The sequence below is a fragment of the Muntiacus reevesi genome, chromosome 2 (assembly GCF_963930625.1).
Source record: "Muntiacus reevesi chromosome 2, mMunRee1.1, whole genome shotgun sequence".
Taxonomy (NCBI): domain Eukaryota; kingdom Metazoa; phylum Chordata; class Mammalia; order Artiodactyla; family Cervidae; genus Muntiacus; species Muntiacus reevesi.
This window is the reverse complement of record NC_089250.1, coordinates 175,225,053-175,248,503: the sequence shown is the minus strand read 5'-3', so window position 1 is coordinate 175,248,503 and position 23,451 is coordinate 175,225,053. Positions and strand designations below refer to the sequence as shown.

Sequence of the window (23,451 nt, the reverse complement as noted above, 5' to 3'; positions counted from 1 at the left end):
TGAGTCAACTCTTCGCATGAGGTGGCCAAAGTACTGGACTTTCAGCTTCAGCATCAGTCCTTCCAATGAACAACCAGGACTGATCTCCTTTAGGATGGACTGGTTGGATCTCCTTGCAGCCCAAGGGACTCTCAAGAGTCTTCTCCAACACCACAGTTCAAAAGTATCAATTTTTCGGCTCTTAGCTTTCCTCACAGTCCAACTCTCACATCCATACATGACCACTGGAAAAGCTATAGGCTTGACTAGATGGGCCTTTGTTGGCAAAGTAATGTCTCTGCTTTTTAATATGCTATCTAGGTTGGTCATAACTTCCCTTCCAAGGAGTAAGCGTCTTTTAAGTTCATGACTGCAATCACCATCTGCAGTGATTTTGGAGCCCCAAAAATAAAGTCTGACACTGTTTCCACTGTTTCCCCATCTATTTCCCATGAGCATTCTTTGTATATTCTAAATATGAGTCGTTTGTCAGTTATGTGGTTGGCAAATATTTTCTACCAGTTCCAAGCTTGTCTTCTTATTCTCTTAAAGTCTTTTGGAGAGCAAAAGCTTTAACTTTCATGAAGTCCAGTTTATCAATGTATGCTGTGTGTGTGAGTCAGTCGTGTCCGACTCTTTGTGACCCCACAGACTGCAGCCCACCAGGCTCCTCCATCCATGGGATTCTCCAGGCAGGAATACTGGAGTGGGTTGCCATGCCCTCCTTCAAGGGATCTTGCCAACCCAGGGGTCAAACCGTGGTCTCCTGCACTGCAGGCAGATTCTTTACTATCTGAGCCACCAAAGAAGAGCCATTTTTCTTTTATGAGCCATGCATTTTGTGTCATGTCTAAGGACTGTTCGCCAAGTTGTGGACCCTGAAGATTTCCTACTATGCTGTACTTTTATGTTTTGAGTCAGTTCTGTATAAGGTGTGAGGTTTAGATCAAGGTTTTTTTTGATTTTGTTTTTTCTTTGCCTATGGATGTCCAGTTGCTTCAATATCACTTATTAAAAAGGCTATTCTTCCTCTTCTTAATTGCTTTTGGATCTTCCAGAAAAAAAGCAGTTGACCATAGTACTTATGTCTGGGTTTTCTGTTATGTCCTGTTGATCTCTGTGCCTAGTCCATCGCCAGTACCACACAGTCTTACTTATGGTAGCTATGTAATAATGAGTCTGGAAATTAGATTTCTCCCACTTAATTTTTCTGTTTGAAAATTGTTTTAGTTAATCTAGTGCTTTTCATATAAATTTTATAATAGTTCTATCTATATCCATAAAAGATCTTGCTGGGATTTTATAGAAATTGTTCAATCTGTACATCAGTTTAGAGAGCATGTCATTATTATGTTGACACTTCCAATCCATGAACATGGTATGCCCCACCATTTGTTAGATTTTTTATTTCTTTCATCAACATTTTATAGTTTTCAGCATACAAGTCCTATGCATGTTTTATTAGATTTATACCTAAGTGTTTACTTTCTGTGCTTGTGATTGTTAATAGTAAGTATTGCATTTTAAATTTCAGCTTCTGGGACAGTCCAGGAGCTAAGACTCCATGCTTCCACTGCAGGGGGTGCAGATTTGACCCCTGGTCACGGAACTGAGGTCCTGCATGCCGCATAGCACGTCTAAAGATTTTACAATTTTAGATTTCAGTTTCCACATGTAAATTTCTAGTATATAGAAAGACATTTTACTTTTGTCACTTTTCACATCCAGCAACCTTGCTGAATTCACTTGAATTCTAGGAGGTTTTCTTTGATAGATTCCTTGGGATTTTGTACATAGACCATTGTTTCATCTGCAAATAGGCTTAGTTTTGCTTTTTTCTGTCTAATCCGTGCACCTTACGTTTCTTTCCTTCACCTCACCGTGGAGCCATGTTGAACAGCAGTGATGAAAGGGGATGGTCTGGTCTTGTTCCCATTCTTGCCTGAAGCACTCAGTCTTCTACTGTTGATTTTTGGTGTTCGCTGCAGAGGTTTTTGTCAGTGTTCCTTATCAAGTTAAAGGATTCTCTATTCCTAGTTTTCTGACAGTTTGTATTATTGATAATTGCTCAGTCATGTTCAACTCTTGGCAACCCCATGGACTGTAGCCCGCCAGGCTCCTCTGTCCACAGGATTCTCCAGGAAATAATACAGGAGTGGATTGCCATTCCCTTCTTCAGGGGATCTCTCCACCCCCGACCCAAGGATCAAACCTGGGTCTCCTGCATTGCAGGCAGCTTCTCTACCATCTGAACCACGAGAGAAGCCCTAGTTTTCTTATTAATGGGTGTTAACTGTTTAAATCCACATGTCTGTGTCTCCCGGGCCAGCTTCTGAGTTTCAGGAGCTCAGACACTGCTTCGTCAGCATTTTGTTTTCCTGCAGTGTGTACCTCAGTGCTCTGCCCCCAGTAAGCACTAAACGCGTTTATGGGTCAGAGAGACTGGGCGTGGACCCCGAGGCAGGAGCTCGCAGGGGCGTTTCTAGCCCGGCAGTGCTGGGCCCGGGTCTGGAGGGGAGGCTGCAGCTGCGCTCTGGGTCACCGTTCCCCTTCACCTCTTACCTCACCTTTGGTTACCTTTCGCCTCTGTGGCTCACAGCAGATGCTCCAGCAGAGATCTGCAGAAGGCAGAACTCGTTGTCTCCTTTGCCCCAGGTTTTTAGGATAACTGCCAGCTGAAAGCCGCTGAGCTCTGCACAGTCAATGGGGGATTGTATGTTATGTGACCTGTGCTCCAGTAAAGCTCTTCTTTTCTCAGAGAAGTGCCAGCTGGGCAGTGACATCCTGCTGTCCTCTGTGCTGGGTCCTGGTTCCCCCAGACCGCTCTGAGCCAGCCAAGGCCTTTCCCAATGGCGGGGTGGGAGTGGGGGTGACCATGCTGCCGCTCCCCGGCTCACCAGTGCTGCTGCTGCAGGGAGCGTTCAGCGGGTCCCCCAGCAGAGCCCAGAAGCTTCCGTAGGCCACGCGCCAGCACGGAGCCGAGGGTGAGGGACGGGCCTGCTTCCCACCCAGGGGGAGTTCTCACTGCGGCAGTTCTTCCAGTTTGGCCCCCTCCCTCATCCTGTTTTAGTTCAGGCCGTTTCTGCACCTCCTGGACTCTGTCAGTGAGGTGAGGAAAAAGCGGGAAATCCCGACTTTATTTTTAACCAGGAGGAAATCAGCACAACAATGAGACCAGTTCCCCATCCTCCCAGGCAGGACTGAAGCGTGACCCGCTCCCGCCCGCTCCCCCCTCAGTCTCTGGCTCTGACCCCTGTGTGTTTACTCCTGCGGGCCCGGGCAGGCCGGGCAGGGCGTCCTCTGGCTGGAGGAGCTGCCAGGGCCCAGTGGTGACAGGGCAGCGGGGCTGCTGCCGGAGTTGTCCTCAAACCGGGCTCTTCCGGCGCCGCGGCTCCTGCTGTTTTCCCGCGTCACCTGGCGTGTTTGTGGCCGCTGCTCCCCCGACCTGTCGTCTCCCTCCCGGGGCCTTTCCAAATGAGTGACCTGCGATGTGGTCTGTGCAAGCCTCCAGCTTGCCAGTCGCGTCGCGGAAGCGCAGGGACAAACGCTGGCTGCAGGCCTGACGGCTCCTGAGCCTCCTGCGCTAGGACTGTCTGTGCCCACGCCGTGTTCTCCGCCTCAGCTCAGCCTTCGCAGCACCGTGAACCCTCTGTGTTATTTCTTTCCATTCCCAGGGCTCGAGGGCTCTGGTCGATGCACGAGACAAGCTCGGTATTCCTCAGCAGTGCTCTGAAAGTCTTGTTTCTTTTCTTTCCCAGGGTGCGAGGGTTCTGGTCGATGCACGAGACAAGCTCAGGATTCCTCGGCAGTGCTCTGAAAGTCTTGTTTCTTTTCTTTCCCAGGGTGCGAGGGTTCTGGTCGATGCACGAGACAAGCTTGGTATCCCCTGGCAGTACTCTGAGAATGAGAAGCACGGCATGTTCCTCATGGCTTTCGAGAACAAGGCAGGGCTGCCCGTGGACCCCGCCACCTTCCAGCTCTACGTGCCCGCCCTGAGCGCGCTCTGGGGGGACTCCGGCATCAGGGAGGCGTTCAGCCGCAGGAGCGAGTTCCAGCTGGTGAGTGAGCCCTCTCCTGGGCCGCACGGGCTTAGACCTCGTGGGATTCCCCTTTACAAACCCTGAAAGCACAAACGAACCGTAAATTGCTCTAAATCCTGACATTGAAGATCAGAAATACCCAGTGCTAATTAAGCCATGTAAATGGTTCGAGAAGGAACGATATTAATTCATTCAGGCTAGATAAATGTTTCTGTTCAAGGAATATGAAGGATTTTTAAAATACTAAGTGTTGGCGTAATTCAAGGAGCTCAAATTTTCTAAGTATCGTTCTCCGTAGGAAATCAACGCCTCCTTAAGAGAACATCCCAGCCGTGCCGTATGGGTCCTGCCCGGCGGACCGTGAATGGCCCAAATCTGTGCCTGGGAAGCCCGCGTGAACCCTTCAGGCTGTCCCCCTGGGTTCTCCCCTTTCATCTTAAAGCTGAAAGTTTCAGAAAGCCTAGTCTTCTTCGTCACTTAGCTTCATCTAGGATGTGAGTCTGTAAGCAGAAAGTGTGGGGTGTTTAGCCTGTCTGCATTCCCGTTTTTTTCCTAAGTTTCCTTCAACGTTAACTGCCTACAGAGATGGGCCTGAGATTTCTCCTCTAACTGGAACACCAGCTGATGTGAATGCCCCCTCCCTGGGGTGTCTGGAAGTCTCCCTGCCCTCCACACCCTTCTGCCCCCTGAGAACTGGGATCCCGAGTTTCACATCACCGGTCCCTTGCCTGTCCCTATGGTGTTGCCATAATATATACTTATTTTTTAAAAACAGAGTCTTGAGTTTTCCCCATTTTCACCCTTCACATAAGCGGTTTCTTGCTATGTGTATTTTTCTGGCTCCTGCAGTGTTGTGACATGTATTTAGGCGGCGTGCGTGGCTGTGGTCCTTGTTCTTTCACGGCCGTCTTCTCTTCCACTGCGTGGGTGCACCGGATGCACCCGTTCCTCGTGGGTGTACTCTGGGGTGTTTTGCTGTTAGAAACGAATGCCCCTCAACCTCTCCCGTGCGTCCCCAGATGCCCATGTCCAGGGGTCTCCAGGACGTGCACCGAGGAGGGGAACCGGCCGGTGGTGGGGCGGTTGCGCCTGCAGACGGACAGACAGTGTGTCCAGTCATCGTCCGGAGCAGCTGCACCGGCTGGGCCTGTGTCGGCAGCAGAAGCCCCCGTCGCCCTGCCTTAGGTGCTGTCCGACTTCAGAGGCACGTCAGAACCCCCTTAGCCGGGGGAGATGAGGCACACTGTTTTCCCATAGTGTCTCGGGCTTAGCTGACACCTCCCTGAACTATCGGCTCTATGTGCTTCCTTTCCCGGGAAATGCCCGTTTATGTCTCGTGCTAGTTTTTGCTCGTGAGTTCTGTGCATCTTCCTCCTGTATTTGAGGTGTTCTGCACAGTGTGCCGGATAGTCCTTTCAGTTCAGCATCCGTGTGCTTTTCATCTGATCCCCCCCACCCTCTCGTCTTACACAGTCGTCTACGTCTCGGCACAGCTGGGAAGTTGATAGTGGCACACTGCTCTGAAATAAACTGGAGACCTCACTCAGATTCAACTGCTTTTCCTCAAATGTCCTCCTCACGAGCCAGGATCGGGCCCTGGAGCCCACCTGTACTTAGCCCTCGCGTCTCCTGAGTCTGCATCAGGGACAGCCCCTCGGTCTCTCCTGGGTCTTCATGGCCTCGACACTGTGAGAGAGCACTGGTCAGTCATTTTGTAGAACATCCGTCTTTGGGTCTGTCTGGTGTTTTCTCATCATTAGGATGAGCAAGAAAACCTCTTCCTTTTTGGCAAGAAAACCACTGAAGTCACGCGGTGTCCTCTGAGCATCCTGTCGGAGGTATGAGCTAGCGATGTGTCCGGTTCCTGGTGGCGGGGGCCTTGATTGCTCGGTCAGTGGGCTGTTTGCCACGTGTCTCCACTGTGAGATCACTGCTGTCCTCTGTAATTAATAAATATTGGGGGGAGGCGCTTTGCAACTTTGCAAATATCCTGTTTCTCTTCAGGCTTTCACCCACGGATTTTAATATCCATCGGTGGATCTGAGGGATGGCATTTGTATAACTTTCATTTTCACATTCATTCTCAAGTTTAAAGATTAAAGTGAAACAGTCAGATGAACTAGGAGATACAGTTGCCGTAGAAAAGAATTCTTAATATTCTAAAGGGCGTGACTATCAGAAACAGCTGGAGAATGCACAAACTCTAAGTCCCCCCACCATGCGAGTGTGCTCGCCGTGTCCAACTCTTTGTGACCCCGTGAACTGTAGCCCGCCAGGCTCCTCTGTCCATGGGATTCTCCAGGCAAGAACACTGGAGTGGGTTGCCACTTCTTTCTCCAGGGGATCTTCCCGACCCAGAAGTCAAACCTGTGTCTCTTGCGTCTCCTGCATTGGCAGGTAGGTTCTTGACCACTGTGCCCCCGGGAAGCCCTGAGGCTCCCCCTCCACATAAATCCACAAACTGAAATGGTCTGGGAAAGAATAGTCTCTTCAGAGCGTGGGTGGAAATTGCCATTAGCAATTGAGAATCTACCCCAGAAGGAAATATAAACTGCAGAGCTGAGTATCTACAAGCAGCGTTTAACAAGTGCTCCATCCAGGGTGTGAGTGTGGTGGAGTGGCTTGTCAGGCTCCTGTCCGTCCTCCTCGCCGGGCACTCTGGTGGGCGCTCTTTCACTGAGCCTCTCCTGTGAGCTGGGCACTCGGCTGAGGTCAAGTTTGGCTTCCTCAGAAAGCTGGTAAGACAGATACCCAAGCAAGTAATCGCCATAAAATATGCTGAGAAGTGTGACTGAGGAGCATCCAGCTACGCTGTGCATAAAGGGAGGAGGTAAGCGGTTCCACCCGGCAGGACAGCGCGGGGAGGTGTTTGGGGGCAGACTGTCTCAGGATGAGGGGGGATGAACTGGGCCCTGTTAGGTGGGGGGGGGCGGGGGGGGGGTCTCTGCAAGAGTGTGGGCCTGCGCGGGCGGGCGGAGGGGGGCCAGAGAGGCGCCGCTGCCGCAGCAGAGGTCGCCCCACTTGGGGGCTCCGAGTGCAGGCCCCCGGTCCCGCCTCCAGCTGCCGTACCGGTAAAAGAACTCAGCTGGCTCAGAACGAAGTTCAGGGGTGGAGGATGAGTGGGCGCCCTGCTGTGTGGCTGGCACTGCTTATCGGGTCTGCCCCATCCCTCGGCGCTGGGTCAGTTCTGGCCCGGCTTCCCCCACACAAGGCTGCAGCCACCTGTGGCCCGGGTGACGTCCAGCCCGTGCGCTCTGCTGGGGGACGGGGGCGGCAAGCCATCCGCAGGTGGCACAGTGGGGGCGGGGGTGAGGGTGGCCCGGGCACTCGCTGTGGCCACACCAGCAGCTCTGCTCCCTGTCACCGAGGAGCCGCTGAGGTGTGGCAAGCAGGCGTGTCTCCAGAAGTCAGCAGTGCCATGCATCGGATGGGCCGAAGGGGAGCAGACGGGAGGCCCAGGCCGTGGGGGCTCCTGTAGAAGCAGTCGCTAGGAGACGGCGAACGTGAACCGGGGCAGGAGGGTTCTGATTCCTGGCCCCAGTGTTAGCACTTAGCACCACTGGGTTTTTGCATAACTCTTTGCTCTTGTCCAGGTAGCTGCCCTCTTCGTCATCATCTGCCCTCTAAAGGTGCGTGTGAGCCGGGGAAATCAGTAGGCAAAACTGCCCCAATGAACGGAACCAGTTTTTGCTTTTATCAGCTGTGCTCCTGAGATCACAGCCCGCGAGCTGCGTATAGTGACTTGCTGTTCCGATGGATTCGGTGCTTCTTTTCTTAGAGGACTGGGCAGCTGCGGGGCAGTTTGGTACCTCTGCTGGAGTCCTCACCGAAATCCTCTTGACCGACTCTGACCCCAACGTTTACTTGTTCAGATGTCTGGGGGGCTTTACACGGCTGAGTGTCCAGCGCACACAGAGACCATGGGCTCTTCTCTCTGATGCCTTTTGCTTCACACTCTTGGATGTTTAAAAAAAAAAAAAAAAAAGTTCACTGTATTATGAATCATTTTTTTTCCTTCTTCCATTTCCTGTTTCACAGTGGCAGGGCATGGTGCTTCCTTGAAAATGTCTTCATCTCTTCAGCTTTGGAAGATGGAATTGGAGATTCAGTTCAGAGGAGGGAAGTCTGTTTCTTGATTTCTGAAAGTCAAGTGATTCTGCTAATTACAGACTTTTCTTTTTCCTGTGGTGTTTAGAATTGAGTCTTTGTAACCTTGTCAGTGAGTGCTGGCTTGCTAGAAAAGGCCCCCTCTGGGGCTGAATTGTAGAGCGAGAGGAGAGTAGGGGGTGCATCTCTGTTGTGTGTGTGTATGCTGCTGCCTTAGAAGCAGATGGGTATGAGGTTTTAGGAGGGAAATTACTCTGTGACTGAGTGAGTAACATGCTGAGAATAAGAAGAATCGAATCACCCGTCTCACTTCTGACATAAAGTCCACATGTGCTGTGCTCAGGTTTTGTGACATCTGGGGCTTCGATTACCCCAGGGTCACCACTTCAGCGCACAGGGTCCCCGTGGTCCTCGCCCACCCCTCACCCTATGGATATACTCTGTAAGGGCCAGAGAAACACGATTTGGAGTTCTCAGGCTTGGAGCACTTCTTCGGTGAGGCTCTGGGATTAAAGCAGTGCCCAGAATTCTCCTTTGCATCCCTGAAACAGACATCAACTTGTGCTGTGTGGTGGTTACATCTTTTTAGAAAAACCAGTCACTTTGCAGAAGGGCTTGACCCCACGGTTGCTGTTCCCTTGGAAAGATGCCTGTGCGTTTGCTTAGTTCAGTCACTCAGTCATGTGCAACTCTGCAACCCCATGAACCGCAGCCCGCCAGGCCTCCCTGTCCGTCACCAACTCCTGGAGCTCACTCAAACTCCTGTCCATCAAGTCAGTGATGCCATCCAACCATCTCATCCTCTGTCGTCCCCTTCTCCTCCCGCCTTCAACCTTTCCCAGCATCAGGGTCTTTTCAAATGAATCGATTCTTTGCATCAGGTGGCCCAAGTATTGGAGTTTCAGCTTCAGCATCAGTCCTTGCAGTGAACACCCAGGACTGATTTCCTTTAGGATGGACTGGCTGGATCTCCTTGCAGTTCAAGGGACCCAAGACTCTTCTCCAGCACCACAGTTCAAAAGCATCAATTCTTCGACACTCAGCTTTCCTTATGGTCCAACTCTCACATCTATACATGACTACTGGAAAAACCACAGCTTTGACTAGATGGACCTTTGTTGGCAAAGTAATGTCTCTGCTTTTTAATATGCTATGTTGGTCTTAGCTTTTCTTCCAAGGATCCAAGCATTTTTTAATTTCATGGCTGCAGTCACCGTCTGCAGTGATTTTGGAGACCAAGAAAATAAAGTCTTACTGTTTCCATTGTTTCCCCATCTATTTCCCATGAGGTGATGGGACCAGATGCCATGATCTTAGTTTTCTGAATGTTGAATTGTAAGCCAGCTTTTTCACTCTCTTCTTTCACTTTCATCAAGAGGCTCCTCAGTTCCTCTTTGCTTTCTGCCATAAGGGTGGTGTCATCTGCATATCTGAGGTTATCGATATTTTTCCCAGCAATCTTGATTCTAGCTTGTGCCTCATCCAGCCTAGCATTTTGCATGATGTCCTCTGCATGTAAGTTAAATAAGCAGGGTAACAATATACAGCCTTGATGTATTCCTTTCCCGATTTGGAACCAGTCTGTTGTTCCATGTCCGGTTCTAACTGTTGCTTCCTGACCTGCATATAGATTATCAGGAGGCAGGTCAGGTGGTCTGGTATTCCCATCTCTTTAAGAATTTTCCAGTTTGTTGTGATCCACACATTCAAAGGCTTTGGTGTAGTCAATGAAGCAGAAGTAGATGTTTTTCTGGAACTCTCTTTTTCTTTGATCCAACGGATCACTACTCTACACATGGACATCACCAGATGGTCAATACTGAAATCAGATTGATTATTTTCTTTGCAGTCAAAGATAGAGAAGCTCTATACAGTCAGCAAAAATAAGACTGGGAGCTGACTGTGGCTCAAATCATGAACTTCTTATTGCCAAATTCAGACTTAAACTGAAGAAAGTGGGGAAAACCACTAGACCATTCAGGTATGACCTGAATCAAATCCCTTACAATTATACGGTGGAAGTGGCAAATAGATTCAAAGGATTAATACAGGCACACTGATAGAGAGCCTGAAGAACTATGGACGGTGGTTCATGACATTGTACAGGAGGCAGTGACCAAGATCACCCTCAAGAAGAAGAAATGCAGAAAGGTAGATGGTTGTCTTTGTGAGGAGGCCTTACAGATAGCTGAGAAAAGACGAGAATCTGAAGACAGAGGAGGAAAGGAAACATATACCCATCTGAATGCAGAGTTCCCAAGAATAACAAGAGGAGATAAGAAAGCCTTCCTCAGTGATCAATGCAAAGAAATAGAGGAAAACAATAGAATGGGAAAGACTAGAGATCTCTTCAAGAAAATTAGATCAAGGGAACATTTTGTGCAAAGGTGGGCACAATAAAGGACAGAAATGGTATGGACCTAACAGAAGCAGAAGATATTAAGAAGAGGTGGCAAAAATACACAGAAGAATTATACAAAAAAGATCTTAGTGACCCAGATAACCTTGATGGTGTGATCACTCACCTAGAGCCAGACATCCTGGAGTCTGAAGTCAAGTGGGCCTTAGGAAGCATCACTAAAAACAAAGCTAGTGGAGGTGATGGAATTCCTGCTGAGCTGTTTGAAATCCTAAAAGATGATGCTGTTAAAGTGCCGCACTCAATATGCTTTTGCTGGTGTGATTTTAATTGGGTTTCGGAATTCTTTCCCTGAGCTTTCTTAGGAAGCAGGCTTTTGAGGCACTGGAGGATGAATAAATGGAAGATGAGGTGATTTGATTTGTAGCCATGCTAACTTTCTGTAACTTTGAGGCCACATGAAGCAAAGTGACATATACTGAATGGGCAGTTTGGGGCGTTTTCTGCGCCCAGTACCTTATCCTTCTAGGAAAGAAATCCACTCTATCACGGTTCGGCGGTTACTTTCAACCACTTGAGGAACAGTGTCATGGTAGCTGGTTGATTGGGAATAAGTCCTGGGAACTGGTTGTCCAGTGGTTAAGACTTAGCCTTCCAATGATGGGTGGGGGGTGTGAGTTCGATCCTGCTCTGGGAGCTGAGATCCCACATGCCTCCGGCCAAAAAAAACAAAACAGAACAGAAACAATGTTGTAATCAATTCAATAAAGACAAAAGAGAAAGAAAGAAGTCCCGAAGTCACAGCTTGTTTGAGTGGCAGGCGATGCGCGCAGGCTCTTCGGGGCTGTTTCCCGGCTCCTCTGAAGGGGTGGAGTCCAGGGGTCTCTATGCCAGACTCAGCCGTCCCCTGGACCCCTCTCTGTCTCTTCCTCTTTTCTCCACTGTCAAGATACCCTGCCTGCTCGATGTTTTTTCTTAATGCTGTAATCTAAGGTTTACATCAGAGGAAGACAAGAGAACCCCCAGAAAGTGCTGTGGGGGGCCGTGCCTTTTCCCTGGAGTCGCCCGTGGTACTGTCCGGAACATCTCAGAGAATCTTTCCCACTTCGGAACGGTGGTGGGCCCTGCTGTCCGCGGCAGGCGCGAGACTCCCGGGTGTCTGCAGTGTTCCCCTGAAGCCGGAGCAGCGGGGACCCTCCCTTTGTCTGTCACCTGAAGGAAGGGCTGGCGGGGCGGGTGTCTGTCCAGACCCTTGCCCTGACCTGCCTTGTGGCTCTTGTCCTCAGACGTGGCCGCCAGGCAGGAGCGAGCGGAGGGGGCAGAAGGGGAGCCCAGCCGCTCCTCGCAGGACATGACGCAGGCTCCCTCCGTGCCGTCTGCCCCCTCAGAGGCCACCCCCTGGGGAGGCGGCCGAGCATGACTCTCGGCTGCGGAGCCCCTTGGGGACCTTCTCCCTCTGGGGTGCTGGCGGCGGGGGGCTGGTGCGCAGCGTGGACCGCAGGGAAGGCCGAGGCGGGGGGCTGTTCTCGCGGCATTACACGCGGGCCCTGCCTCGCAGCTGTGCCTCCAGTCTTGTGCATCTATTTTAGTTTCATGGAATTCATTCATTCAGCACATTTTTGTGGAGCCGCCACCACGCGTCAGGCCCTCATAAATCCTGGGAAAGCACAGCGAACAAGCAGGAAGATCCCAGAGCGTGTGGGGCTGACTTTCTGACAAGGGGAGGCAGACAGTAAATATGTCCGTGATAGGCGATGTGCATGTGTGTGCACCCATGCACGAGCTTACCTGTTGCGTGTATTAGGAGAAAATAAAGCAGGGAACTGGGTGGAGAATGTGGAGGGGCCTCGAGGGAGAAGCAGGGGCCACGGGGCGTTTCCATGGGGGCTCTCGGTCCTCCCCACCTTTCGTTTTCCCTTCCATCGTGCTGGCCGAGCTGAGCGTGCGGCCACAGCCAGGCTGCAAGTCCTGCTCGTCCTGGTTGGATGTCGCCATGGAAACAAGGTCTGAGACTGGCCGTCTGAATGACCAGGCAGTCCGCCCGGGCCTCTCCTTCCAACAAGCCATCAGCGTCGAGAACCCAGACGGTCAGCACCAACCACAGAGGACACAGCATACACTGCGCGGCCAGGGCCCACAGCCACACTGTTTAAGCCTCTGTTCCTCGGCTCAAGGTTCAAGCTGATGGAGCGCCCCAAGGGGCATCTGAGACCGCTCTGAAGGGGACAGGAAAGCACGCCCTGGGCTGAGGGGAGCGTGTTCTGGCCCAGGAGAGGAACAAGTGCAAAGGCCCTGGGGTTGGGGCCGCCGTGTGCCCCAGGGTGCAGATGGGGTGGGGGGCGGGTCTGCAGGGCAGAGGGGCTTACGGAGGCCTTGCAGGGGGCCGCTGGAAGGACTCGGGGCAGAGGAGTGGGACGGCTTGATTCCATTTTAGTCGGGTCCCTGTGTGGATGATGTGAAAAGGAGGCCCGACTGAGGGTTTTGTGGGGATCTCGGTGACAGGTGTTGGGGGTGACGAGGGGTGAGCACCTCAGACCTGGAGAGGAATGTGCAGGTCACCTAGTCTCACTGCCCACCCTCTCCGTCAGACCTGACGGTAATGGTGAGCCTCACGAGCCTGGCACTGTATTTTCTCCTTCGCATTCAGGACTCGGGTGGAGAGCGCGTCTTCCTTTGTGAGTGACTCCCAGGCTGCTGCTCGGGTCTGGACCAGCCCTCCGAGCACAAAACATGTGCAGCCCCACCCGTCAGGACGCGTCAGGCACCTTCTCAAGGTCCGAGCTCTCCGCCAGGACACGGGTGTTGGACCAAGTGACCCAGTCGTTCTGTGAAGACCAGTTACCCTTCACTTCCTTGGGCCTTCTCTTGAGGAGCGCCAGGTCTGCTGGAGCTGAGCAGGGCAGAGTTAGAGCACCTCCGGGGCCCCACGCCCTCCTTGGGGGGGTCCGCCCCGTCCTGTGCCTCGAGGGGACCAGCTGAGTTCTCAGGCTCCGGGGACGGGTTGGTTAGTGTCTGACTGGTGAAAAGCGAAGTCAGCACACCGGCCTGGTTTCCCATCCGGCCAGCCGCGCCTTCTCCACTGCTGAGAGGATGTTCTTCCACGCCCTCGTGTGTGTGTTCTATTCTTCAATTTTGACCAGCCTGATAAGTGAGAATTCCCGTGATTACTAGTTCTCTTCATGGGCTTAGTCACTCAGTCGTGTCCAGTGTAGTCGCGACCCCGTGGACTTAGCCCACCAGGCTTCTCCATCCATGGGATTTCCCAGGCAGGCATGCTGGAGTGGGCCGCCATCCCCTTCTCCAGGGGACCTTCCCTACCCAGGGATCAAACCCAGGTCTCCTGCACGGCAGGCGGACTCTTTGCCGTCTGAGCCACGGGGAGCCGAGTGTCTGCCAGCCGTGTGTGTCATTCACTGGTGAGTTGCTGCCTATCCTCTGCTTCTTTTTGCTTGTTGGACGCAGCGTTCTCTTGGTTTGTACCAGTCTCCCACTAGATGCTCATTTTTTCTGACACTTTTTTTGGTTTGTTTTGAAGTAATTACAGATTCACAGGACATAACAGTACCAAGAGGTCCCCACCTCCTTCAGCCAAATTCCCCTAACGGTCCGGTTGCACCTTCCGTGACTGCGGGCTGATATCTGAACAGTGAGTGTCGTGGCTCAGTCATGCTATGTGTCACGCAAGGGGCTGGCGTAACCACCAACCACGGTCAAGATGCACCGCCCCGTCCCCACGGAGATGAGCTTCCTGCTGCCCCGAGTCACCCTCCTTCCCCACCGTCCCTCATCCCTGGGGACCACCTGTTTGTCCTCTGTCTCTAAAATGTTACTTGGGGAGTATCGTACAAATGGAATTGTGCAGAATGGGACCTTCTGAGGCTGACACTGGTCACTCGTCCTAAGGCCGCTGAGCTCCACCCAGGCTGCTCCCAGGGCAGTAGACATCTGTTCATTTCTGAGTCGCACTCCATGCTGTGGAGGCACCGTAGCTTTTTAATCTAATTATACTCAGATGTACAGATACACGGGCTTCCCAGGCAGCACTAGTGGTAGAACCTGCCTGTTAATGCAGGAGACAAGAGGCGTGGGTTCCATCCCGGGTCAGGAGGATCCCCTGGAGGAGGGCATGGCCACCCACTCCAGGATTCTTGCCTGAAGAATCCCATGGACAGAGGAGCCTGGTGGGCTACAGTCCGCGGGGTCGCACAGAGTTGGACACAACTGAAGTGACTTAGCACACGTATATATGCATAGACATGAAGAAATGAATCGATGCATCATTTTTTATCTTACACTGTCAGAAATGTCAGAAGTTAGTGAATAATTTCTTGAGAAGGTGGAATTATCAGAGATTACTTTCTTAGTTTTGGTTTGATACTGTGCATGTGTGTGTTGCTTCCCTGATAGCTCAGCTGTTAAAGAATCCACCTGCCATGAAGGAGACCCTGGTTCGATTCCTGGGTTGGAAAGATCCACTGGAGAAGGAATAAGCTACCCACTCCAGTATTCTGGCTGAAGAGTCCCATGTATAGTCCATGCAGTCGCAAAGAGTGGGACACGACTGAGTGGCTTCCACTTTCATGTGCCTGTGAGTTTTTCCACCTTTCACGCTAAATTAGCTTTGCCAGCACGATCTATATGGGGAAATCTCAGCCTTCCTAAAACTTACTGTTAAAGTCAGCGGGACTTGAGAAATCCTCTCACCAAATCCGTTAGATACTGCAACAGTTCGCGGCCTGGGGGTTGAAGCTGATGAGCGGCCCAGCCGAGGTTAGGACGCGTCGGTGGAGTGTTCAGGTCCTGGCCCCGGCTCCAGGGAGGGTGGCACTCTTAATTTTCCCTCTGGGGTGGCTCAGGGCTGAGGGCGCAGAAGCGAGAAGCAGGGGGATTTGCTATTCTTGGATCCTGTGCTGGTGAGAAACTTCGTGTTCCTGCTTGTGACGCTGGCCTTTCCCCTCCGTCTCATTCATCACAATGAGTATTATATACTTACAGACCTCAGAAAACCTCTTTTAATATAGGTCTTTGTGAAAGATGTTGCTATAAGCCTTATTTCTGGAGGGTCTGTAAGCCAGTGACGTAACAGCCCAGGATGGAAATGCGATCCACAGTAGATTTAAAAATGCAAGATGCTGCATGATAACAAGGCCAGAAACCCCAAAGGAAAAGAATAATGGTTTTGACTAAGTAAACATTTTTAACTTTCGTATGGGAAAAGTCAGCATAAAGTAAGGCAAAAGGCAAATGACAAATTAGAAGAAAAACAATCCTCAGCATAAAACAAAGGTGTTTTTTATATGTTGAGCGCATCAAACAGCGTCAGCCTGTGTGAGCAAGCTCTTGTTTGTCGACAGAAGACCAAGCGAAGGAAGACATAGGATTACCAGCCTTGCTACTAACCACAGAAATGCAAAGAGAAGCAGGGACAGGGTAACTTTTGTCAGATCGGCGGTGATTAATAATGTTCTGGTTGATTGGGGTCTCAGGAAGTAGGTCCTGTCACTCACACACGCACAGGGGACAGGAGTATAAAGTGATTCAGCTTCTTGGTGTGTGTGTTGAAACGTAAAGTGCTGAATCCTCCAGCAGTAGTTCAGCTCCCAGGGAATTTATCCTAAAGCAGTAATTGCAAGATTTCCGGCTTCTAATTACAGTGGACTAGTTATCTAGAGACTTCTGCTGAAAATAATTTAAAATCCTAGATAAAATGTTAAAAATAACTTTATGAAAGCATCTAAGCGCTGACAAGACCGTGAAGAATGACCAGGCCAAACCCTAAGACAGTTGAACCTTAAGAGATAAGCCGCCCCGAGCAGCGGTTTCTCCCCGAGAGCGCTGGGGATCTAAACGGCCAGCCCCTGCTGTGACGTTTGGCAGACCTCTCAGGGTCTCACCCTGAGGTAGAGACGTAAGACTGCCAACACTGAGGAGTCTATAGGAGCCTCTTCCATCATAAGCTGGGACCCCAGAGGGGAGGCCAAAGTAAACCCACAGAAGGAGGGGAGCAGAGAGAGCTGGGCTGGGCTGCCGAGCCAGAGCAGGGAAGGGGCGAAACGATCCCCGTGTCCACCCGGAACCCCGGTGCTCTGGATGCAGGTTCAAGGGCCTGCAGACAGGTCGTGTGCCCAAGGAGCACGTGGAAACTCTCTGGAAAAGACAGCCTAATCCTAAGCCTTCGAGATGCCCCACAAATGACGTTTTTAAGGACAGCAGGCATCATGGAGTCAGCCGGAGTCGCAAGGAAACAGCCCACAATTCTGGAACCAGAAGAGAAGACAGATAGCAGAAACAGACCCACCATCTTCAGGCCTTAAACTCGCCACACACAGATTGTGAAGCAGCTGTACTTCATACCCCCGTAAAGTTGTGTGTATAAAGTATGTTATAAACAGCTCTTCTTTCTACATATATAATGTTATATGTGTATAAAATCCAGGAAAAACTGGAAACTTACTAAAAAAGAGCAAACTAGAACTTGTAGCATTGAAGAATACAGAAAGCAAAAATAAAAACTTGGCAGTTTGTACCTCATAAAAGAGTATTAATAGCGTAGAAGAAATACTGGAAAAAGTTTAGGGTTAGAGGATCTTTTCCAGAGAGGATTTCCATTTGCCGCTTGGGCCCAGAAACAGATCAGAATGTAAAAGAGAGAGACAAAAACAGGGAAAACACGAAAGAGGTTGAGAGGTACGGAGGATGGAGTGAGAAGGTCTGCTCTCCATTTAAGCAGGACGTACTGAAAGAAGGCTGGGGCAGAGACCGCATCGAAACAGGTAACGGCTAAGAAAGTACCTCCGATCAAAAGGTCAAGAATTCCAGTGAATCCCAAGTAAGATTAATAGTAAAGCCCATAAGCAGATAAATCATAACAGAACTGCAGAAAACCAAAGGCAGAAAAGTCTTAAAAGTAACTACAGAAAAAGGTAGAGATAGCTTTCAATGAGTGACATTCTGACAAATTTCTTCCTCAAAGTTACAACAGAAGCCAGAAAGAGTAAACAATGCTCTGAGGTGGTGCCTATGAGAAAACACAACTCCTAATCCAGAATTCTGTAAAATTGAGGGCGGAAAAGGGACCCTTTCAGATGAAGTTTATCATCAGCAAATCCACTCTAAAGGAACTGTAGACTACAAGCAAGAACTGTGGTGTTGAAGACTCTTGAGAGTCCCTTGGACTGCCCGGAGATCAAACCAGTCCATCCTAAAGGAATTCAGTCCTGAATATTCATTGGAAGGACTGATGCTGAAGCTGAAACTCCAATGCTTTGGCCACCTGATGCAAAGAGCTGACTCATTGGAAAAGACCCTGATGCTGGGAAAGATTGAAGGTGAGAGGAGAAGGGGATGATAGAGGATGAGATGCTTGGATGGCATCACCAAAGCGATGGACATGAGTTTGAGTAAACTCCGGGAGTTGGTGATGGACAGGGAGGATTGGCGTGCTGCAGTCCATGGGGTCACAAAGAGTTGGGCACGGCTGAGTGACTGAACTGAACTGAACCAGCAAGAGGGAAGGGATCCCAGATGGAGGGCGGAAACCTAAGAAACAACGGAGACTAACTTGTCCAGTTTTTCCTTTTTTCGGTCATATTTTTGGCATCAAATCCAAGAACTCGCTGCCAAATCCAAGATCTGGAGGGCTCACCCCCGTGTTTGCTTCCTGTGTTTAGGTTGTTGGACACACTGCGGCGTCGGTGCATTCCGGGTGAGTGTCTGCATGTGGAGTGAGACACAAGGCCAGCCTCCTCCTGCACGTGGACGTTCGTCGTTCCAACACCACTCTCTGAACCTCTGTTCTTTCCCCACCGAGTGGCCTTGGCACCCCTGACGAATGTCAGCTGGTCGTGCGTGTCTGGCTCCTCGGTTCTGCTCCATTGGCCTGTGTGTCTGTCCTATGCCAGTAACACACCGTTTTGACTGCTGTAGCTTTGTGGCGGGCTCTGAAATCTGGAAGCGTGAGTCCCGCAGCCTTGTTTCGTTTTTCTTGCTGTGGTTTTGGTTTGCATTCTCCTGAGGACGGGTGATGTCAGACCACTTTGGAAGAAGAGTAAAGTGGGACGGATTTGTTCTTCATGGAGATCAGCAGGCTACTGCCCGCAGGCTAACTTTCTTTTGTCTTATTTTTATTTGGACCCCTAGTTTAACTTTTGTTTGTTTTGCATTTAAAGAAGAAGAATATTCAGTAAAGATGACTGTATGAAGTCCCTATAACCTAAGACCTTTACCACCTGAATCTTTACAGAAAAGATTTGTTAACCCCTTCTCTAATAAAATGGGCTTCCCTAGGGGCTCAGATGGTAAAGAATCCACCTGCATTGTGGGAGACCTGGGTCTGATCCCTGGGTCAGAAATATCCCCTTTTGAAGGGAATGACAACCCACTTCAGTATTCTTGCCTGGAGAATTCCATGAACAGAGGAGCCATGAGGTCACAAAGAGTCGGGCATGACTGAGCAACTAATACTTTTGACTTTCACTAACAAAACAGATACTAAGCTTTATTTTTTAAAACAATTTAATAACCATTACAGTGGAGGTACTGGTATAGAATAAGATATTGTGAATTCCTGCAACTGTCAAATGTCTTAGTTTTTGAAATCTGGTGAGCATGTAATATCATTTCCTCTTCTCAAAAATGCCTTTTCAAACTTTGGGCCCATTTTTCTATTGAATTGTCAAATCCGATAAGATAAGTAAGTTGGTGGAACCACACAGAGATGGTGATCCTTGTATACACACCCAGTTTTAACTGGATTAGAGACCTACATGCAAAAAGCAAAACTGTATCTCTTTTAGGAGGTAACATAGAAAAATCTTCATGATCTTGGGGGTAGGGAAGAACTGAAGTCATTAACAATGCCCAAGGAAAAGATGAAGACTTTGACTATCATCTGGTGAAGAAGTTTGTTCATCCAGAGAACATCTTCACCACCTCTAACCTGCAAGAAAAAAAAATCGTGTCCAGAATATTTATAGAACCTCTACACCTGTAAGAAATAGGCAATTCAATAGAAAAACGGGCCCCCGGCTTGAAAAGGCATTTCTGAGAAGAGGAAATGACGTTGTACACTCACCAGATTTCAGAAACTGAGACATTGATAGTTCACTCCACATGGAGTGACCGGAGCTCTCCTATAGCCCAGTGCTGGGTGCCAGGGGTGGTTGTAGACTGGGGCCCCCAGTTTAGAAGACAGTCTGAGAAAAAGCAAGAGAATTCCTTCATAGTGTACGTGTATCAGCGTTTCCGTGGGTGTTGTCATTGAGCAGTGTTCCAGCATGTAGGCGAGCGTTTCCTTAATCTGTTCATCAGTTGTGTGATGGGCATTTGAGTTGTTTCCTCTCTTTGGCTCTGAGAATAATGCTTCTGTGAACGTTCTTATGCATCATTCTTCGTGTTAGTCGCTCAGTCATGTCTGACTCTTTGCGACCCCATGGACTGTGACCCGCCAGGCTCCTCTGTCCATGGGTATCTCCAGGCAGGAATACTGGAGTGAGTTGCCATTCCCTTCTCCAGGGGTACCTTCTCGACCCAGGGATCGAACCTGGGTGTCCTGCATTGAAGTCTTAAAGGAAATATAAATATACCAAGGAAAAATAAACATATGCTACTTACAAGAGGGAGGAAACTTGACTCTCTTGGGGCGATTTTCACAGAAAGTGATATTTCGTTTTTTTCTCCCATCTTTCCTTCTTACCCAACATTATGTAAGACATTAGGAGGCTCTGTTAATGATGGTGAGCTCGATGATTCCTCTGGTGAAAGGACAGAGTGAGTCTGTCTTTCCCAGTAAACTGAGCAGCGCTGCGCGTCACAGCAGTGACCCCGTGTTGGAGGCATCCCCCTGCTCTCATTGCTGCTCGCCGTGGCCCCACTGAGGCTGGAACACCTCTTCATCCCCGCGTTGCGGGCAGGCCATACAGATCTCTCCTTTGGCTTCTCGATAAATATTGCCTCTTAAAAAGGCACTAGGTCTGCTCACCCTTGGTGCTGAACGTGATAAAATGTGTCTTCCCCAGGTTCCAAGAAGCAAGATTTTGAAATAACCTACAATTCACCCTCTTATTTACTGAGTTTAAAAAAAATTTTTTTTTTTTTTTTTTTTTTTTTTTTTCCGGAAATATCAAGCAAAATTCCCCATTTGAGACGCTGGAAAACATGTTGTTTTGAGAAGCAATTTATTGACACCTTTCAAATGTCCCCTTTGTCCAGGAGGTCCCTGCTTGCCCAGGCTGCGGGTGGCTTACGTTTCATTTGGCTCTGCTCCTGAGCAAATCCCCGATGTTGTTCTAAGGAGGAACCCCGAGAGTGGCCGGGACTGGGGTTTCCACACCTTCGTGGCCGCCCCACGGCAGCGCCCTCTGGGACGTGGCACTTGGCTCACAGGGGCCCCGGGTCGAAGCTCTCTCTGGCCGGCTCCGGTTCTGGAGGGAAGAGAGCCAACTGGATGTCTGGTTCACATCCCAGTTCCCACCGCAGGGGAAAGAGGCGGGAGCCGACCGGGAAGCAACCGACAGTGACCACAGCCTGGTGCGGGCCGAGGGTGGGTCTCCACCGCGCCCGGCGAGTCGGCTCACAGCGGAGTGTCTGAAGACTCCTCCTCTGTCTTAAACTGCACGTCAGCCTCATAGGTGGTTTTGACAGGCTGATCTGGTATTGAATCATCTCCTCTGAATCATTCACCAGAACCTGAATAAAACAAGATCATTGATTCAGCCTGATTTGTTTTGTAACATAACCTTTTTAACGTCAGAGGTTTACCAATGCAGTTTTTTTTTTTTTTTTTTTTTTAGGTTAAGAGTAGTTAGTCAAAGTGCTGAATTTTGAAATAGCACGACATGACCCAATAATAACTACATCACAGGAGCAGTCAGGGCCCGCTTCCAGAATCTTCTTTACGACACTTCTCTTTGGGAAACGGACATGTTTTTGTGGCAGCTGTCTCCAGGTGTCTGGGAGCAGTCCTGTCCGTCGAGCTAGCCTTAGGTCACGGGTCCATGTAGGGTTGAAGAAAAAGCGCACGTCTGCAGAGCATCACCCCCCTCTGCAGCCGAGGGAGTGCAGAGAAGCTTTTCCAGACGAGGCGTTTGCTCAGACAGTCGGCACGGCCAAAGGAAGAAGCCCTTGTGGGCTCCCTGTGCTGGACGCCGCGTGTTGTCTGCCAGATAAAGCAAATAAACGTAGGTGATGAGCGCACGTTGACTGGGCCCCCGTCATCAAGCCGAGCAGGGCACACCCCCACGGTTCCCGTCCCGCAGTCCCATCCTGTCCCGCGTTGCAGGCCGCGTCTCTCCTGTGAACCTCCTTTGGCACTTGGGCCGCTCTGTGTGATCAGACGGGGGCGTCTCTCCCGAGATGCTGCTCGCTTCTGCTCAGCAGAAAGCTAGAGGCTCAGCTGAGGGCAGAGAGGCGGCCCCCAGGAACTCTGGTCCAGACGACCTGCAGAGTCGGGGTCCCGGGGCCAGACCTGCCGGCCACCGATGGGGCACAATGGCCCCTTGTGAGGAGCTGGGCGGCCCGGGAGCGTCCGGGGCGCCTCGCCTCTGGCCTCCCGGCCTCCCTGCCGGCCGCAGCCCGGGCTCCCTGCGCAGAGCTTGCCTTTTCCTGCTTCCCAGCGCCAAGCGGCGAGCCCATGGGTGAGTCAGGCTTTGGCAGACAGAGGGCTGCTTTGAGCCCTTCTCTTCCCCTTTTGTTCCACCGAGGAGGGGGAGGATGCGAGTGTCCAGCTGCAGGCGCCCTGACCCTGGTGCGGGGGCCAGGGGCTCCACATGACGTCGTCCCCTCTGCCCTGCCTCCATCTCCCCAGTGTTCGTGTTGGGAGTGGGATTCCCATCCCTGTGTTAACTTGATTCGTGGCAAGTGCACTTGAGCTCAGCCCCGCAGGCTGGTCAGTTATAGCACAGCCTTGTGCAGGAGACAGAGCCCCGCCTGGGGGCTGAGCGACTGCTTTGATTTCGAGCAAGTTAATCTCAGAGTTTCGGTTTCTTCACCTGGAGAATGGGAATAATGCTGCTGTTTTGCATCAGATCATAGGTGCTGACATGCACAGGCACTGAGGGCCTGTTACCAACCTTGAGGTCCAGCTGGGTGAGTGGTTTGTGCCGATCCAGCCTCCTGCCTGTCTGCCACGGCCGACACGCCAAACACCCGAGCCGTGTTAGCCAGCACCACGCAGGCCCTGGGGCTCCTCCCAGGAGTGGATGCTGTGTTCAGAGCACAGCTCTGTGGCGCCCAGATCAGTTTTTTGGCAGGTCTGGATTTCCTGGGTTTCTCCGCTGCTTTCCCTTTGTCGTCAGGGTGGTGGGGTGAGGGCAGGCCCAGCTCCTCGCAGGAGGGTGAGGCGGTCAGCAGCGCGGGCTCCGGGAGTGGCCACACTGCTGGCAGCTGGACAGCCCCTGTTGCTCTCACATCCTGGCACTTTGTCTGCTGACAGACGGGACAAGGTGGACTCAGTTGGAGCTGAATTTTAAGTGGTCGTCCGGCCATGACCGAGCAACTGAACCAAACTGAAGAGCTGGTCGGTACCAACCACTCCAGAAAGTATGTGTGCAGTCCTAGCTGCTGTCTGTCCACATTTTATCACAACCCTGCTGGTGGTTTGTTTTCCAGAAGTCCATTTTGGCAGCTATCCATGGTTTTTTTTTTTTAAGCAAATTTATGTAAACAGGAAAGAAGAACCAATAGTATCCAGATTGTAAATCAAGTGAAGTTTGATTTGGGTTTCAGATCGACAGGCTTGTCTCGGAAGCACACGCGCTGTAGAGTGGGGATCGTCTGTCCTTAGGCGTTAGATGACCCCGGGGAGTCACACGGTCACTTCCGTTAGCTGAGGGGGGCACGCGGCCCTTTAAGCCTCCCCTTTCCTGCAGCCTGGACACCATCAGACAGGAAAGCCCCCGGGTTCTCTCCTTTGCTCTCACTCCTGTGAAGTCTCACCTGTCACCAGCTCAGCCGTCCTGCGGGGGGCTG

General features: G+C 50.9%; 1 protein-coding gene across 3 annotated transcripts in view; it reads left to right on the top strand.

Moving 5' to 3' along the window:
• The window catches only part of GNA12 (G protein subunit alpha 12), a 71,553-nt gene that overhangs the window by 36,073 nt on the left and 12,029 nt on the right, over positions 1–23,451 (top strand). Inside the window, exons 1-2 of one of the 3 annotated variants that reach the window (XM_065923721.1) lie at positions 3,581–3,690; positions 3,822–4,037. The exons of 1 other annotated variant lie outside the window; for it this stretch is intronic. In XM_065923721.1, coding sequence (XP_065779793.1) covers positions 3,673–3,690; positions 3,822–4,037 — 234 coding nt within the window. In that variant the 5' untranslated portion in view covers positions 3,581–3,672. Of the gene's footprint in view, positions 1–3,580; positions 3,691–3,821; positions 4,038–23,451 lie in introns of those variants that run through there. One more of the 3 variants, XM_065923719.1, reaches the window with a different exon arrangement.